This window comes from Pan paniscus, chromosome 6 (genome assembly GCF_029289425.2).
Source record: "Pan paniscus chromosome 6, NHGRI_mPanPan1-v2.0_pri, whole genome shotgun sequence".
In the NCBI taxonomy this organism is placed as follows: Eukaryota; Metazoa; Chordata; class Mammalia; order Primates; family Hominidae; genus Pan; species Pan paniscus.
The window spans coordinates 155,001,822-155,019,717 of record NC_073255.2 but is presented as its reverse complement, the minus strand read 5'-3'; the positions used below and the strand labels follow the sequence as shown (position 1 = coordinate 155,019,717).

At 37.8% G+C, this 17,896-nt stretch overlaps 1 protein-coding gene across 1 annotated transcript; it reads right to left on the bottom strand.

Moving 5' to 3' along the window:
- Positions 1 to 580: 580 nt before the first annotated feature.
- Positions 581 to 9,300, bottom strand: LSM8 (LSM8 homolog, U6 small nuclear RNA associated). Its single transcript, XM_003808645.5, has 4 exons — positions 9,168 to 9,300; positions 7,747 to 7,787; positions 5,028 to 5,155; positions 581 to 1,496 (listed from the first exon to the last, which is right to left on the bottom strand). Exons 1-4 carry the CDS (start codon positions 9,196 to 9,198, stop codon positions 1,406 to 1,408), a joined length of 291 nt encoding a protein of 96 aa, XP_003808693.1. The 5' UTR covers positions 9,199 to 9,300; the 3' UTR covers positions 581 to 1,405.
- Between the last annotated feature and the right edge of the window lie 8,596 nt (positions 9,301 to 17,896).

Genomic DNA, 17,896 nt, shown 5'->3' with positions numbered 1-17,896 from the left:
GAAACCCACCTCTAAACTCTCTATAAGGATCTATTCCAGAATTTATACAAATTGTTCATTTTTTCTTATTGAACTTGTATTAAGCCAAGGGTCAGCAACTATGCCTTCAAGCCCAATCCAACCCCCACCTCCATTTTTATAAATGAAGTTTTACTGGAAGACAGCCACTATTCATTTATGTATTATCTATAGTTATTTGTAGGCCACAATAGCAGAGGTGAGTAGCTGTGACAGACCACATGGCCTTCAAAGCCTAAAAGACTATCTGGATCTTCATAGAAAAAGCTTGCCAACTACTATTTTTAAGCACTTTCATAAAAACAAAACAAAGAAACTATTTAAATTTGTTTCAATTACAAGGATGTAAATATTTTTCTATGTTCTTCTCATCACAAAGACACACACTTTGGCCTATACATGAGTTGATCAGAAATTTTATGGACTAGCCTGAATATCTAAACACTACTTACATTGTTTCTTTCAATTATTTAAAAAACTGAGTTGACGTCTTCTGAAATCAGGTTTATGGATAATGAATCATGGAAAATTGCTGACAATAATAGCTAGCACTACTTCAATATAAACTTAAGAGTTTATTTACTCACATTTATAAACTAACTTTAACATTAGAAATTCTCCAATTCTTAAAAATTAAAAATTGAAGACTACATGGAATCAATTTTTTTTCAAATATACTGTCTGTAAAATTCAACATTAATGTGTTCATATTCCTTTCATACCTAACCAATTGGGCATCAAGAGACTTTACCAATCATCTCTGTCAATTCTACCATTCCTAGTCATTCTTAATATTCAAGTTAGAATTTTGGGCCAATCTATCAAAACCTTGTTAGCATTTTTGCTTTTCTCAAGCAAACACATTTTTACCTACCCACACCTCTCAGTGCTAGGGAGCAACTTTTAGAAGCACTAGCAAACTACCACCAGTGGAATCGGATAAATGCCAATGATTCAGATAACTCCAGCAAAGATTTACCTTCCTGTGATTTTCCTAAACATCAGGGAAAGAAAACACATATATCCTGTATTACTGTTACTTGAATGCCTGATTTATATAGCACACTAATTTCTCTTTTCCACTAGTTTCCATAAATACTAAAGTATCAAAAAGTACTACTTTTTTCTAAAAGTTTTCAAAATGCCCATTATATTTTCACACTATTTAATAAAAAAAAGAAACCAAGCTACCAAACTTATATTTAGGCAAAAAAAAAAAAAAAGGTTTTTTTTTCAATAAACTGTAGAAATATTTTAATTTACATATTACAATGAATCAATAAGGAGTCAAAATCCAGTGACACATTCATAAAAATTCCATATATCATCCTCAGAATAATCAGTTTCTGTACAAAGATTTACAGATGTCCAAGTATGTAGTTTTTCCTCAGTGTGCTACAGAATTTAAAGGTTCTGCTCGAATATTCCCCAAATCAAGCGCAGAATCTGTTTCTTCATCGATTTCTCCAATGACTGCACTAAAAAAGTCAGAGTTAAAACAATCACATTTCTGAAATAAATTACATGTGTTTCAAAAATCTTACTAATCAAATCAAAGCACTGAGTACCATTCTTCCAAAAAATAAAACTGAGAGAGCACAGTAAAAAGAACTAATTAAGGTAAAAAGCAAACAACATTGGCGTGAGTCAGTGAACTGCACATTTAAGTCACAAAACTCAAGAAATAATTTGAAGGCACATTATTACAGGAACCAATATTAAAGGACACATTGTACATAGTGATTGTATCATGAATCTTTAAAGGAAACAGACACACAAGGATAGACACAGTAAAAAACCCTCAAACTTCCAAACCATATTTCAATTCAATTCTAGGACTGTATTAAAAATAAATTTCACAAAATCACTCCTAAAATAATTAGCAAGTAAAAATATCAATCATTTGAGTAACTTTGATGAATTAAATCAATGATATAGACAACAGCGATTAGATTGTTTTCCTAAGTTTTCAGTTAAATCCAAAGCCAGTTCTTCATATACAAAAATAATAGTAGGAACAAGTACTTTGGTATCTAACAAATCATTTTTGATGTGATTGGCTCAGGTTAAAAGCTAGAAAATTTTTTCTTGTTCAACACTAACATAGTATCTATAACTTTAAATTCATTAATACCACGCTAGATAACCAACCCATAGCCCTCTAACTGGAAATATTCAATGTTATCACTCAGACCACAAGATGTCTATGAAATATTATTTTTAAAAAGTATTGGTTGGGTTTACATTTGTTTGGTTTTAATGAGAGTAAATTCTTTTTTTTTTTTTTGAGATAGAGTTTCACTCTTGTTGCACAGGCTGGAGTGCAGTGGCACGATCTTGACTCACTCCAACCTCTACTTACCAGGTTCAAGCGATTCTCATGCTTCAGCCTCCCGAGTAGCTGGGATTACAGGCGCATGCCACCACACCCGGCTAATTTTTGTATTTTTAGTAGAGACAGGGTTTCACCACGTTGGCTAGGCAGGTCTCGAACCTCTGACCTCTGGTAATTCGCCAGCCTCAGCCTCCCAAAGTGCTGGGACTACAGGTGTGAGCCACTGTGCCCGGCCAAATTCTAAAGACGAATACTAGTAATAAGGGATTTGCCAAATTTTGCTTTAAAGTATATAAAGTCTTAAATCATCTAATAAATGAAAAATATGAAACTCTGGCAGAATGAATTAAGTTTTCTCAAACTAAAGGCCTCAATTCCACTCTTAAATATTCTTAAATTTTAAATGATAATATTCAGTATCATTTAAAATCCCTATGGTAAGCAGGGAAATGCTGATACATTTTTAAAAACCAGCTCTCTGGAAAAAAAGCGGGAGACTGATTTGCTGCATTTACTAATATCCATTGTGCAAACACTCCCACCATGGCCAATTTCAAGCTACTAACAAGACATCAATTAACCAGCTTGTAAAATTCCTTAAAATATAACAATATGCTTTCATGGGCCAGTAGAAGCTGGCTCTAGCACAAGACTTTTTTCACTGAAGTTCAAGAAAAAAAAATTGTTTTAAGTAGGAGAAACCTTAAAATCATTTACTATGCACAGCTCCAATATAAACAGTGTTGTTCTGATCCAGAGACCTGGGCCCTATCTGCTCTGTCTCTCTCTCATTACTTACAGCTCACCTTGTAACTCCACCTAAAAGTCATCCCTAAAATATTTTATAAACTCTTGATTTTTGATTACAGATCAAATTATTTATTCATCTAAAGGTGATGCTAACATAAACAACTTAAATGAGTAAATTATTCCTGCACTTTTTAAGTTATTCCAGGGGACAGTTAGTCCCCTAGAATTTGTTAAATGTTCTAGCTTAAAATTGCTAATGTATCTTTTGCTTCTTTCCAACTATATTTTGATTCAGTGTAGTACTCACTCGAAAACTGATTTGGCATTCTTCTAGCCTCTATAACTATACTAATACTGGCCACATGTAACTATTAAAATTAATTACAATTAAATAAAATTTAAAATTCAGTTCCTCTGTCACATCAGCCACTTTTCTTTTTTTCTCAAGATGGAGTTTCACTCTTTTTGCCCAGGCTGGAGTGCAAAGGCGCAACGTTGGCTCACTGCAACCTCGGCTCACTGCAACCTCCATCTACCAGGTTCAAGAAATTCTTCTGCCTCAGCCTCCCAAGTAGCTGGGATTACAGGCATGCACCACCACACCAGGCTAATTTTTCTATTTTTAGGAGAGACGGGGTTTCACTATGCTGGCCAGGCTGGTCTTGAACTCCTGGGCTCAGGTGATCCACCCACCTTGGCCTCTCAAAGTGCTGAGATTATAGGCATGAGCCATGGCACGTGAACCACATCAGCCACTTTTCTTTTCTTTTTTATTTTTTGACACGGAGTTTTGCTCTTGTTGCCCAGGCTGGAGTGCAGTGCTGCGATCTCGGCTCACTGCAACTTCCGCCTCCCAGGCGAATTCTCCTGACTCAGCCTCCCGAGTAGCTGGGATTACAGGCTTGCGCCACCATGCCTTGGCTAATTTTTATATTTTTAGTAAAGACGCGGTTTCACCACGTTGGCCAAGCTGGTCTCGAACTCCTGACCTCAAGTGATCCACCCACCTCCACCTCCCAAAGTGCTGGGATTACATGCTTGAACCACTGTGCCCGGCCTTTTTTTTTTTTGAGATGGTGTCTCAATCTGTCACCCAGGCTGGAGTGCAGTAGCGTGATCTCGGCTCACTGCAACCTCCACCTCCTGGGTTCAAGTGATTCTCCCACCTCAGCCTCCCAAGTAGCTGGAACTACAGGCGCACGCCACCAAGCCTGGCTAATTTTTATATTTTTAGTAGAGACAGTGTTTTGCCATGTTGGCGAGGCCGGTCTTGAACTCCTGACCTGATCCACTTGCCTCGGACTCCCAAAGTGCTGGGATTACAGGCACCATGCCTGGCCAATTACTCTTAAACTTTTATATCTGTCTGTCCCAAGTAAACTGAGGCCACAGGGACATCTTAAGTGTGTCAATGATACTAAAAAATTAAAAGAAAATGAATAACGAGTAAGTACTTATTTATAAATACACCTATGATATTGAGCATGAATTAATATTGTTCAAATCAGAGATTTCAAAACATTTTTCAAACTTTGGCCTTGGACTCTAGAAATATGTTCCTCTAAAATTCTGGGTATTTGAAAGAACGTTTTAAGAAGCCTCTCTAATGAAGTATTTAATATAAGGCAGAGCCCTTTCTGGACTCTACCCAGGCTACTTAACTAGTAGAAAAATGGGCAAATCTCAGGTAAAAGTTTAATTTGTAGAGAGACAGCTTTGGTTGAAACCTAAAGAAGTGTTGACATAAAATGTATACATATGCCTTATTTTACACAAACATAAGAAAAGGTATATTTACGAAAGAAATGAATGCAAGATTCTATTAACTATGTATGGACAATACAGTAGGGTATTTTGGGGAAAACCTCTTCTCCATAAAGTAAGGCAGTATCATTTATAATTTTAACAGATATATTTTACTTACACGTTGTCACCTCTTACAATGTATAATCCTAGTACCACTTGTTCTACCCCCTGTGAAGAGCTGAATACTCGTTCATGGCTTTCATCCAAAATCAAATTAATGGTCTGGTCAAAACCTTTCAGTGTTCCCTGTAAAGAAAATATTCAGGAGAAAAAGAGAAATATTCTGGTTTACATGAAAGTGTAAATTTAACCTCACAGTCATTTTAGTTGCCAGGTATTCCAATACAAGTACCTATACGACGGCAAATAAAATGCCTTTTTTATAACCAACAGTATTCGAGGGTACACAATTTACCTCTTGGTTATTTGGCTGGGGTGGGGGGACCTGCACCACACATCTCACTCATATGCAGAGTTGACAGCAGTTGCAAAGGACACCTATGTACTAATGTGACTATCTCCAAGTAAGTAGCATAAAAGCTTATGTAGACCAGCAGCTAAAGGTATAAACTAAAACAAAGGAGATTTAAGGGAAAATGATAGCCAAATATACATAAATAAGGAAGAACCATACATACCAACTACAGCAATGTAATAGTATCACTATATGCTATATGCCAGCACTAGGCAGTGTGCTAAACACACTGTACACATTTTCTCAACTCATCTCTACCCTTTGATTTAGTACTATAATTAGCCCCATTTCAAAGAAGAAACTGAGGCACAGAATGGTGTGTCTTATGATCACATGGGTAGTAAGTGGCAGAGCCAGGAGATGAACCACAAAAGGCTAGCTCCTGAGCCAGACCACTAAACCATAACATTCTATACTATTATACACAAGTAAATATAATTTGCCATTTTTCAGATTCAAATCAGTCCCATAAATATACTAAAAATTTAACTAGTAGTTACATGTAACACCTAATGAGTACATACTAGTTACCAGTGTTCTGTGTGTCTCACATGTATTGTTTAATGTGTATCATATGGATTTATTGTTTAATTCTCCCAGTAAGGTAGATACAAATGTGACTATACTAATTAAAACCAGAACTTGAAGGAAATAATCAGGGAGAGTTTTATGAAAGCTTAGTATTGAATAAAAGAAGACATGGGTCTAGCATAACAGAGTAACTCACATGGTATTCAAGTTTCTGAAGAAATATCAACTAACATTGGTTTTGATGGTTAAACCTCTCAAGTTCTTAAACTGTTTTATCTTCTGAAAGTCAAAATATATAAAATGAGAATGAAATAAAAAGAGAATGAAATAAAATGAGAATGAAATCTGTAACTTGGAAGAGAAACAAAATATGGAATATTTATTGAACTAGTTAGCAAATGGTTGTTATCATAAACATCCATTCATAACTTCTTGACTTCATTTTACACATTATCCCATCAAATAAATTATGTGTCAAAGAAATACAGAACTACTGAACTTTAGAACTTAAGATGCTTTTTATATCACTTTCCTTCTTCTTTAAAATTAAAAATAATTTCTCAGTTTATTATCTACCCTGTTAACAAAAATAAGAAAATTTAAACTTAAGGTTTTCACCAAATTTTAAAAAAATGCAAATATCTACTAACAGCAATAGGCTTCCTGAAGTGTTGAAATTAAAATATGTCAAACTGTCCATATTTGAAAAAATACAATGTGAGATGCCTAAGCAAACATCATTGCTTCCTTAAGAAAGAAGCCAGGCAACTGGCCTTGGCTTTGATGTCAAACCAAATTTAAATCCCAGTTTGGTTCTGTCACTTGCTACCCTTGTGACTCTGAGAAAGTGAGTCACCTTCTCTGAACTTGTTTCCTAATCTAGAATACAGGGGTACTTATTCTTCACAAGTTTGTACTGTACATTAAATAATGTAACACATATGCACCTGGCACATGATATAAATTTAGTAAAGGACAAAGCTAGAACTTTGACTAATAATAGTCACTAAGGACCCAGTGAAAAAAAAATCACAAGGCTTAAAAAGAAAATGAACAAAAGCAAAACTGAAGAATGGAAAAATAAGGGATCAAATTATTTAAAGAAACTAGGTAAGGTTAGAAAATAGAGAAAGTTCAGTAGCCTTAAAATTCTTTTGAAAGCATTCAGAGTATGAATTGTAAGTGAAGAAATAACCAAGTACCCAAAAATCTTGAGATGAATTCCTCAGATCAAATTCCAAATACAAGTATCACTATAGGAACGTTTTATCTTAGTTATATGACATAAATTAGCAAGGGAGAAACAACTTCAAGGAACAAGCCAATTTTACATATATATGTGTATATATAGAGAGTCAATCATCCTACAGTCATGTGTCCTACAGAAGACATGTCACACAACCTAAAAACAAAGAATATTAAGATTGTATACAAGCCTTAAATGTTGTTATCTAGATATTAATAGTATCTAAATCATTAAAAAGTTACTAAGCATATGCAAAATTTCAAAAAAATTCTGATTCATGTGGTGCTGAATGGGGAAGGAAATAAAAATGGAAGAAGAAAAGTAAGTTTAATAAAGGTCTACAGACTAGGAGCTCTCTGAGGGCAGAATCTATTATTCTAGCTCCGAGAAACCTTGTAGGTAACACACAATGTTTATTAGTGAGGAAAACATGGATTGACAGCAAAGTGATAAAGAGCTGAATTATAATAAAATTGCACTACGGGTGTAATGTGCTGTCTAGGCATTAGAGATTAGAGGTTTCACATAAAATTTGCAACCAGTAAACCTACAGGAAAGCAGAGAATGAAAATTCCAAAGACTTACCACAATCATTCTCCCATCTGATGTAATAACGGCAACAGTTCCTGATAACTGAATCAAAGAAAGTGTTTCTTAGGGAATGCAAATTGAAAACAGACTCTGGCAAGGGAATGATTTGAATTTTTAGAAGAAATATGACAACTAGGTAAAAGTATTCAACACAGCCACTGAGTTCACTACATAAAAACGTTAAAAGTTTCTTCGACGCCAAGGCAGGAGGATCTAGCTTGGGCAACACAGCGATACCCTCATCTCTATTACCCTGGCCTGGTGACCTATAGTCCCAGCTACTCAGGAGGCAGAGGCAGAGGCAGGAGGATTGCTTGGGCTCAGGAGTTCAAGGTTGCATTGAGCCATGATCAAGCCACTGCACTCCAGCCTGGGCAACACAGTGAGACCCTCGACTCAAAAAAAGAAAAAAAAAAAAAACTTAAAAAAAGCTTCTGTTTTTGTCTTTGTGGTAATTACATGATTAAAAAAGGGAAAAAATAGAAAAAGAAAGCCTTTCTGTATGTGATCGGTGTATCTTATCTCAAAATATCCTGGATTTTTGACACTTTTCTACTAGGAAGGTTACCAATCTATTATTTCAGGCAGGATATTTCGTTTCTTAGGCCTGTTTATTTCTAAAATGAAAAGTGGATGAGTACTAAATTAATCGATGTTGGACGATTTTCCAGCATGTTAAAAAACTGTCTTCCAGGACAGGCTTCTGTAATTCAAAAGTAAAGAAACTATATAAGCAGTGTCACAGGGTACCAATAACGCATCATTAAAAGCATTCGGTATTTAATTTTTGTCACCCAGTTTGTACCTGAGCTTAACGTAGTGTTTTTGTCCTGAGACTTTAAAACGGTAACACTTGTAAAGTCTATTTTAAGACTTCCCATGGGGTTGTTACTTGCTCCTCACTATAATCCATTACAACAGCAAGCATTTTTTTCATTCTACCAACAAGTTGGGACTTCAAGTAGTAAAGGGACAGAAACAGTCTGTGAACCATCGTTAAACTTTTTGCTATCCTCGAACGAGCAAATTCTGTGAATAAAACAAGTACAAAGATTTGCAAAACTGTTGTCGCCGCCAGGACGACTGTTCATCTTATTCACAAACATTAACACTTATGCCATAGGGAAATAGTAAGGAAGAATCAAGAGCGTACATTTTTTTAAGACAGAAAAGTTCGGAATAATCACACTGGGTTTTTATTTGGCTTTTGCAGGCAAATGGAAAGGACCCCTGGGCCCGCAGCAGCGGGAAGGCTCGAGGCGCCGCGGGCGAACTCTGGGTCGTTCCGGGGCCCTCATCTCCTCGCCCGCCCCCAGGATCCCGCCGATGCCAGGCCTCCCAACCTCCCACCGATCTCCGACCGGCGGCCTGTCCGCGACCCCGGCTCACGCCCGCGGCGGCCAGCTTGAGGATACGGTTGATGTAGTTCTCCAAAGCGGACGTCATGCTGTTCGGCCCGGCAGTTCCGGGTAACGCAGCGGTGCGGACAACAAGCAGAACTGAAAGGGCGCGCCAGAACCCGGCAGCGGCTAGCGCCTGCGGATCGCACCAAATATCGTGAGAGTTGCTGCTCCGCAGCCCTGTGAGTCGGAAATTGGGACGAACTGGCCAACCAAACAGAAGCCGCACAGCGGTGACGAGAGAGTGCGCGTGCGCAGTGTGTTTTCTCTGTAATTCTGGGCCGTGTTCCGGAAGCCGCGTAAGACAAAAGCGAACGAGAGGCGGAAAAAAGGAAGACGCTTCTTGAAGGTGGGGTATGAGACAGAAGTTGGGGGAGAGTGGGTTTCCAATCCGAGGAAAAGGCAGTGTGGTGGAAGTTAACAAGAGAAAATGTTGAGACGAGGTAGAGCAGGCAGGAATAAACGAAATAAGGTGTTTTTATTAGGAGTGAAGGAGAGAGACGAGTGCTGTTGTGTGAAATGTAGGTGCGGGTAGTTGAATCCCTAGTTTTCTGCAGCAGAAGCCGAAAATAACGCTAAAAATAAGTTCAGTTGCCCGGGACAGAGTTGCGCACGTTATAACCACACGGTGTACGCCTCTTAAGAACTCAGCAGTGAAATACACTTTCGTATGTTCTGCTTTTGTCTCTAAAAGTGTTCCAAAATGGAGATGTTTTTACTTTTTAAAGAAACTAAATGCAAATAGGCAAAGGTGTGTGACCATCCCTTAGAAAACGAATGTCCACGCTTCTGCCACGCCAGGATGGTCTACCTTTCTCCAGGGTGAAATTAGTAAGTAAAAGGCTGCTGCAGCACCGAGAAAGGACCGATGCAGGAAGGCACCAAACTTGGTTCTAATCTTGGCTCTGCTAACAAATTGGTGTCATTGCACAGGTCACTCCAATTCTTTTGGACCTCAGTTTCCTTAGATAGTCCCATAGGTATCATTTCAGATATTTCCCAATGCGATACTGTTCCCACTCTATTTACTGTTGCCCTAACTTGAGAGAGCTTGAAGTTAGAAAGAGATTTATACACAAAACACCAGCAGGAGCGATTTCCCTTTTTTGCAAAATATCTTTATAATTTCAGTTAAACATGTATTTTCTTAAGAATTGTGGCTTTGTAATAACTCTTGCAATGTCAGCAGTTTTCCTCGGAAAAGGAAGCATTTCTTAATTAGAGCATACCCACAAGATACTCCCAAATAGTTAATATTTTATATTCTGGAACTTATTCCTATCTGTTTGAAATCAAATGTAGTCAGGAATTAGATTGTGAATGTCTCATATTCTCAGGGTAACAAATGAAAGTGTCTTCCGCTAATGAAAGAACAAAGATAATTGTGTGATTTGCAAATGTTAGGTGTTGAACCAAAACCCAAAGACTAATTAATGATTAACGAGGTGTTAGGAGTTTTGTTAAAAAAAGAAATTGCTGGGCGTGTTGGTGGGTTCCTGTAACCCCAGCTACTCTGGAGGGTGAGGCAGGAGAATTGCTTCAACCCGGGAGGCGGAGGTTACAGTGAGCTGAGATCACGCCATTCCACTCCAGCCTGGGCGACAAAAGCGAAACTCCATTTCAAAAACAAACAAACAAAAAAACCTCTGTGTGATCTTATAAAAATGAGGCCGGGTGCAGTTGCTAACATCTGTAATCCCAGCACTTTGGGAGGCCAAAGCAGGTGGATCACGAGGTCAAGAGATCAACACCATCCTGGCCAACGTGGTGAAACCCCCTCTCTACTAAAATAAAAAAATTAGCCAGCATGGTGGCGGGCGCCTGTAGTCCCATATACCGGGGAGGCAGAGGCAGGAGAACCACTAGAACCTGGGAGGTGAAGTTTGCGGTGAGCGAAGATTGTGCCACTGCGTTCCAGCCTGGGCGACAGAGCGATACTCCATCTCAAAAAAAAAAAAAAAAAAAAGAATACTCCCTACGGCTTTTCATCCCGTAGAGTGTGCTTTTGTAAGTCTATTGCCCTGTGTAGTTGTCATTAAATTAATATGCCAGATAAATAACAGATGAACAGTGTTTATGGAGCATCACAAAATCTCTTTGGCTGGGAACTTTTTTACATGTGTCTTAAAATCGCTATATTTTCTGTAGTCTGTAAGGATCACAGATGTAGCGAGAAAACCTATGGATAAATAAAAGTCGGTTTATTAAGACAAAATGAATTACATCTGGATGCAAACATTACATATGTGATTTATCTATATTAGCCATGTACCCTTGGGAGTACATGAATGTAGAAACCTTAGCATCTCATAAAGGAGAATTACGTTAAAGCTCCAATAAGGGAAAACTGATACACATAAACATCTGACTACTAAAAAATTAGGAGTTAACAGTGAAACTTGCCCCTTAAGTCGAAACCTCTCAAAGTAATGCTCATTTAAATGACATTATATCACTGATAAAGTATCAACCAAAGTATGCTTGTAATAGATAATTTTATTCCATTACTTCTGAATCTAAATCTTGAGCAGAAAACCTTAACCTAAAGGATCAGACTTCTAGTAGAATCCTAGGAAACTGAATTTGCGCTTCTCTGAATAGTTTATGGAAAACTATCACAATAGCAGTTTTTTAAAATAAAATAATATTTTTAACCTTATGTGATGAGAACTTTTATTTCCTTTTACGCGTTTATGCTTTACTTCCCTACAAGTTGCAAAGGTGTTAACCAATCAGTAATATATATTGAATAGATCTAACTAGAGTTCTCCTAGGCAGAAAAGGACATAAGTAGATCATGCGTCTCTACTTACAAGGAAATTCCTGAATAGTTACAGACCTTTACTTATAAAAATGAAATAATTATTGCATGAAAAAATGAATATTCCAAATTACAAATAAAGGTAATTGATAGTCTTCATTTAACACTATAAATTACAAAGTGCTTTACTTACTTTTTTCATTTAGGGTAATAAAGACAGGTAGATTTAACTCCATTACTTAAGGGATGGAAAAGATCAAATATAAGTGATTTGTTAATTGAGAAGCAGTTTAGGATCATTATTAAGAACACTGACTCATGAACTGCCTGAATTTTTATTTGTTTGACTTTGAGCATACTTAACCTCCTGTGCCTGTTTCCCCATCTGTAAAATGAGGAAAACTACACAAAACTACATCTAATTGTTGAGGAACTAAAAGTAATACTTGAAGAGCCTGATATATAATGAGTACTCATTGTTATTCAAGGACATAGACTATACCATAAATAACCTTTTTTTTTTTTTTTAAGTCCCAAAGCTTATTCCAATACGGTGTTTTGTTCATGGCCATTTTTTATGATTGGATAGATTGAGCTGTGCACATTTTAAGTGCTTAAGGAAGGGAAAGATGGATATGAGTTCAAATCTTAGGAGGTTTTACAAAACAGGTAAGACTTAAATCAGTGCTTGAGAAGAAGTGCAAATACACTTTAGGAAAATGACCTGACATTAATTTTTTTTTTTTTTTTTGAGATGGAGTCTCGTTTTGTTACCCAGGCTGGAGTGCAGTGGTGCGATCTAGGCTCACTGCAACCTCTGCCTCCCGGGTTCAAGCGATTCTCCTGCCTCAGACTCCCGAGTAGCTGGGATTACAGACATGCACCACCACGCTTGGCTAATTTTTGTATTTTTAGTAGAGACGGGGTTTCACCATGTTGGCCAGGCTGGTCTCAAAATCCCAACCTCAGGTGATCCGCCCATGTCGGCCTCCCAAAGTGCTGGGATTACAGGCGTGAATCATCACGCTTGGTCCTGACATTAATATTTAGCGAAGGTAAAAACTGAAGATAAAAAGGCCAGCAGGAGTTCAGGTATGCGTTTCTGATTTGTAGCAGTAAGAATGGAGAGGCATATTCTGTGCTCACAGAGGTTAATAAGTAATAAAAGAATGGAGAGGCAGAAAAAAAGTGATTTGAAGACAGAGCTTAAGAAAGGTGATGAGGCCAAACCCAGTGGCTCACGTGTAATTTCAGCACTATGGGAGCCTGAGGTAGGAAGATTGCTTGAGTCCAGGAGTTTGAGGCTAGCCTGGGCAAAATGGCAAAACCCCATCTCCACCAAAAAAAAAAAAAAAAAATTAGCTGAGCGTGGTGTCATGCACATGTAGTGCCAGCTACTTGGGAGGCTGAGGCAGGAGGATAGCTTGAGCCAGGGAGGTTGAGGCTGCAGAGAGCCATGTTGGAGCTACTGCCCTCCAGCTTGAGCAATAGAGTGAAACCCTATCTAAAAATGAAAAAGAAAAGAAATGAGGCAGACAGCAAATCCTAGGTGGCATAGTAATGGTGGTTGGTGAATCAGAGGTTAGCAAGATTAGGGAGACACAGGAAAAGGCAAGACTGCTTGTTAACAAAGTAGATGGGGCCAATCTGTAGAACTGTGTAAACATGATACACTTTGCTCACTAGCCAATGGCAAGGCCACAGAACATACTGGTGATACTTACACAGGCATATACTTTACCTTAAAGATCTGGAGAACCGGTATATCTCAAGAGGCCCTCTGTTTCACCTCATAAGGGGCAATATATATTAATAAAATACTTATGTATGCTTTTATGCATTCTTTATGGTATTTTTAAAATTGATTTTTATTATTAAAATTTTTAGACCAGGTGCAGTGGCTCACACCTGTATTCCCAGCACTTTGGGAGGCCAAGGTGGGCAGATTGCTTGAGCCCAGGAGGTCAAGACCAACCTGGGAAACATGGGGAAAAACCCATCTCTACTAAAAATACAAAAATTAGCTGTGCATGGTGGCCCACACCTGTATTCACAGCTACTTGGAAGTCTGCAGTGGGAGGATCACTTAAGCCCAGTGAGCCGTGATCATGCTACTGCACTCCAGTCTGGGCGACAGACTGAGACTGGTCTCAAAAAAAAAAAAGAAAAAAATTTTTTTTTTTTTACCAGCCATTTTTTACTCCCCAAATCCTGCTCTCCCTTTACATTATTTTTATTTTGGGAACTGGGCTGCTATAACAAAATACATTAGACTTGGTAATTTATAAACAACAAAAATTTATTTTTTACAGTTCTGGAGGCTGAGAAATCCAAGATCAAAGCAACAGTAGACTCTGTGTCTGATGAGGGCCTGTTCCTTACAGATGACACTTTCTTGCTGCATCCTCACATGGCAGAAGGGGGCAAGGCTGCTCCGTTCAACCTCTTCAGTAAGGGCACTAATCCTGTTCATGAGGGCAGAGTCCTTATGACTTACTTCCCAAAAGACCCCATCTCTTAATGCTATCATATTGGATATTAGGTTCCAACATATGAATTTTGGAGGACACCAGTATCCAGACCACAGCAGAAGCCAAAAAATGACAAAACATTCTGGCTATAATATGCTGTGTATAATACATTCCTGAAAATCTTCACATTTTAAGAAAATGGCTCACTTAAAATAAGAGCCTAAGGAAAAAATAAGTCTGGGAAAGCCCTCTCAAACTCTGAACAACTGAGCGGTGGTTCCCAAACTTTGCTACTTACTGATATGATCTTTAAAAACTGATAGCTGGCTCCCACACTCAAGACATTCTGAGTTAAATAGAATGAGGTTCAGCTGGGCCTCAGTAGTCTAAAACATCCGTAGTTAACTAATAAACAACAAAGTCTGGCAACCACTGAACTGTAGTATTAACAGACAATAACAACCGAAATGAAAATAGTAGTTCATTTAGAAGGACATGTAAAACTCCTAACAAATAAAGCAATGTTATATTAACTTAAAGAGTTTTACCTTTTTAAAAAAGTTGAAGGTTGCTTAAAGAATGACAGTTTACAGAAGGGTAGACACTGATGAGTGATGGAAACAAGGGCGGGAGATCATCAGAAGTAGCAGATGGAGAAGCAGTTGCAAACTTTGCAGGAAATGTAGAGTTGCCAGAGATGGATGGCTCTGACTCATTGTCTGATGTCGCTTTTGCCCAAAGATGTGAGGGAGCTGCAAAATAAGCACTATCAAAATGGAGCATATGGCTGAACCAAGCCCAGGGAAGAATGGGGTCCCACACCGTGAAAGGTCATCATTTGAGTGCTATATTCCCCCAGGCCTGGTTCAATCACAAAACTAAGTGCAATAATTGTACTTCAGCTATTGTGTCTTTGTACTACAAAGCATTAAAGTGCTATGAAAAATTATGTATGAACCAACCCACTTTCCCTATTATTCTAACATTACTCTCCTGTTTAACAATCTCGTGTGACCTCATGTGTACTATAAAAAACAGTAGTTGGCTGGGTGTAGTGGCTCATGCCTTTAACCCCAGCACTTTGGAAGGCCAAGGCAGGCGGATTACTTGAGCTCAGGAGTTCCAGACCAGCCTGGGCAATGTAGTGAAATCCTGTCACTACAAAAAATTAGCCAGGCATGATGATGCGCACCTGTAGTCCCAGCTACTCAGGAGGCTGAAGTGGGAGGATTCCTTGAGACCAGGAGGCAAAGATTGCAGTAAGCCAAGATCTTCTCACTGCACTCCAGCCTGGGTGATAGAGCTAGACCCTGTCTCAAAAATAAAAAATAAAAAAAGACAATACTGTAACATAACAGACTATGTTAGTATTCCACTGAGAATCTGGAGTTTAAATAATGTCATCCTGCCCCTGTTTTACTTATCTCCTTCTGTGGTTCATACTGTCCTTTAGCACCAAGTAATTCTTTAGGTAGGCAGTTCTTCCACCTCTGACTTTGCCCTAGAAGGGTACTTGAATTCGTATAACTTGGGCAGCTTTATTTAAATAGCACATACAGCATATGACTAATCCAAATGGAGCACCCACACCTGATCATTTTTCAATATCTTTTTTTAAAAAATAAATTACCATGTATGTATTATCACTATAGTGAACCAGATTAGGGAACTTTATTTTAAGCTGAGTACATTTGCTTTCTTTTTTATTGTTTTGCTTGGCTTTTAAAAATTGTCTTTAGCAGCTTGGATTGCAATACAGGTAAAATTATACTGTCATTTCCATTGAATTTTTGCATGCCAAAATTGGAAAATAATATTGATATCAGAAATTACTTAGGTCACTAGGATCTTCAGTCTGAATTCATTCCTTAATGTTATAATCCACACAGAAGGAATAGATTGATTTGGACTTGTTGCAGACATTGTATGGCAAGGTAGAGCAATGCTAATTTATTGATTTTTGTTTTTGGAGAAAAATACTGAGGTTAGGCAATGAGAGATGAATAATGTAAGAAGGTATATAGAAATGTAAATGGAATAGTGAGAGTGAAGTATAAGAATTACATTGACAAAAGCTAAACATAAATAACCGTGAGTGACCAATAGAAAGCAAATGCCTGAAATTACATTAAAACACATGGGGAGCAAATAAGGGTTGAAAATTACTTATTGGGTACAACGCTCACTACTCAGGTGATGGGTGCACTAAAAGCCCAGATTTCATATATGCATGTAAGAAAGCTGCACTTGTACCCCCTAAATATTAAAAAAAAATTAAATTAAAAACATATGGGGCAGAAAAAATATCAAGGCTTTCCCTTATTTTTGATAAATTCTTGTTATATAAGTTTTGTTTCATTTTTGTAACAAATCAGAATGACTCTCCCACTTCCACCCTTTTTCTTTCAGACTATGGATCACAGATATTTAGAGCTAAAAGGGAACCTAAGAATTTTCAAATTTACATTCTGTGTCATGTGGATTAGGAAACTGAATCCCAAATAAGTTCAGTGACTCTTTTAGGGTTACATAGTAGAACCTACAATCAAGGCCTCCTGGATTCTAGTTCAGTGCTTCTTACAATAGTTAATAATAAAAGTAACTGTTCTACTTGAAGGACAAAATTTTGAGTTTATGTGTACATATGATCAGCGCATATCCATGGATACGTCATTGCTATTGTATGTAGAGTTTTTCAGAAATCAGAAGGAATATATATACCTTTGAGTCCAAATACTCAAAGGCAGGTTGACATTTTTCAGATGTCACTACCAATGGGAAGAATAGGAAAGGCAACTAAGATATTGTGAAGGTAGAATAATCTCTCCTACCCCCCCAACCCCCAAAGATGTCCACATCCTAATCCCTGGGAACTGTGATTGTTACTTTACATGTCAAACAGCACTTTTGAAATGTGATTGAAAGTAAGGACCTCGAGATGGTGAGGTTATTCTGGATTACTCAGCTGGCCCCCTCTAATCATGAGTCCTTAAATGCGGAAGAGGGAATCAGAAGAGTGGGTCTGAGAGATGTGACATGAAAAGACTTGTCCTGCTGTTGATGGGCTTTGAAGTTGGAGGAAGAGGGCCATGAGCCAAGAAATGTGGTTATCTTTAGAAGCTGAGAACAGCTCTTAGTTTATAGCCAGCAAGAAAACAGGGACCTTGGTCCTACAACAGCAAGAAACTGAATTCTGCCAAAATCTAAGTGAGCAGGAAATGGATTCTTCCCTACAGCCTCCTTCTGGAGGCATACATTCTACTAACACCTTGATTTAAGTCCAGTCAGACCCATATCAGACTTACAGAACTGTAAGTTGATAAAGTTTTGTTGTTTTAAGCCACTAAGTTTGTGGCGATTTGTTATGGAAGGAATACAAAGTGATACAGATATGCAACCTCTTAATTTATTGTCTTCCTGGATAAAAGTAGTGTCTATACTGTACATAGGAGGTTTTGAACATTTTTTATTCATTCTAAGCAACTTAAGTACTATTGCTCATGGCCATCTTT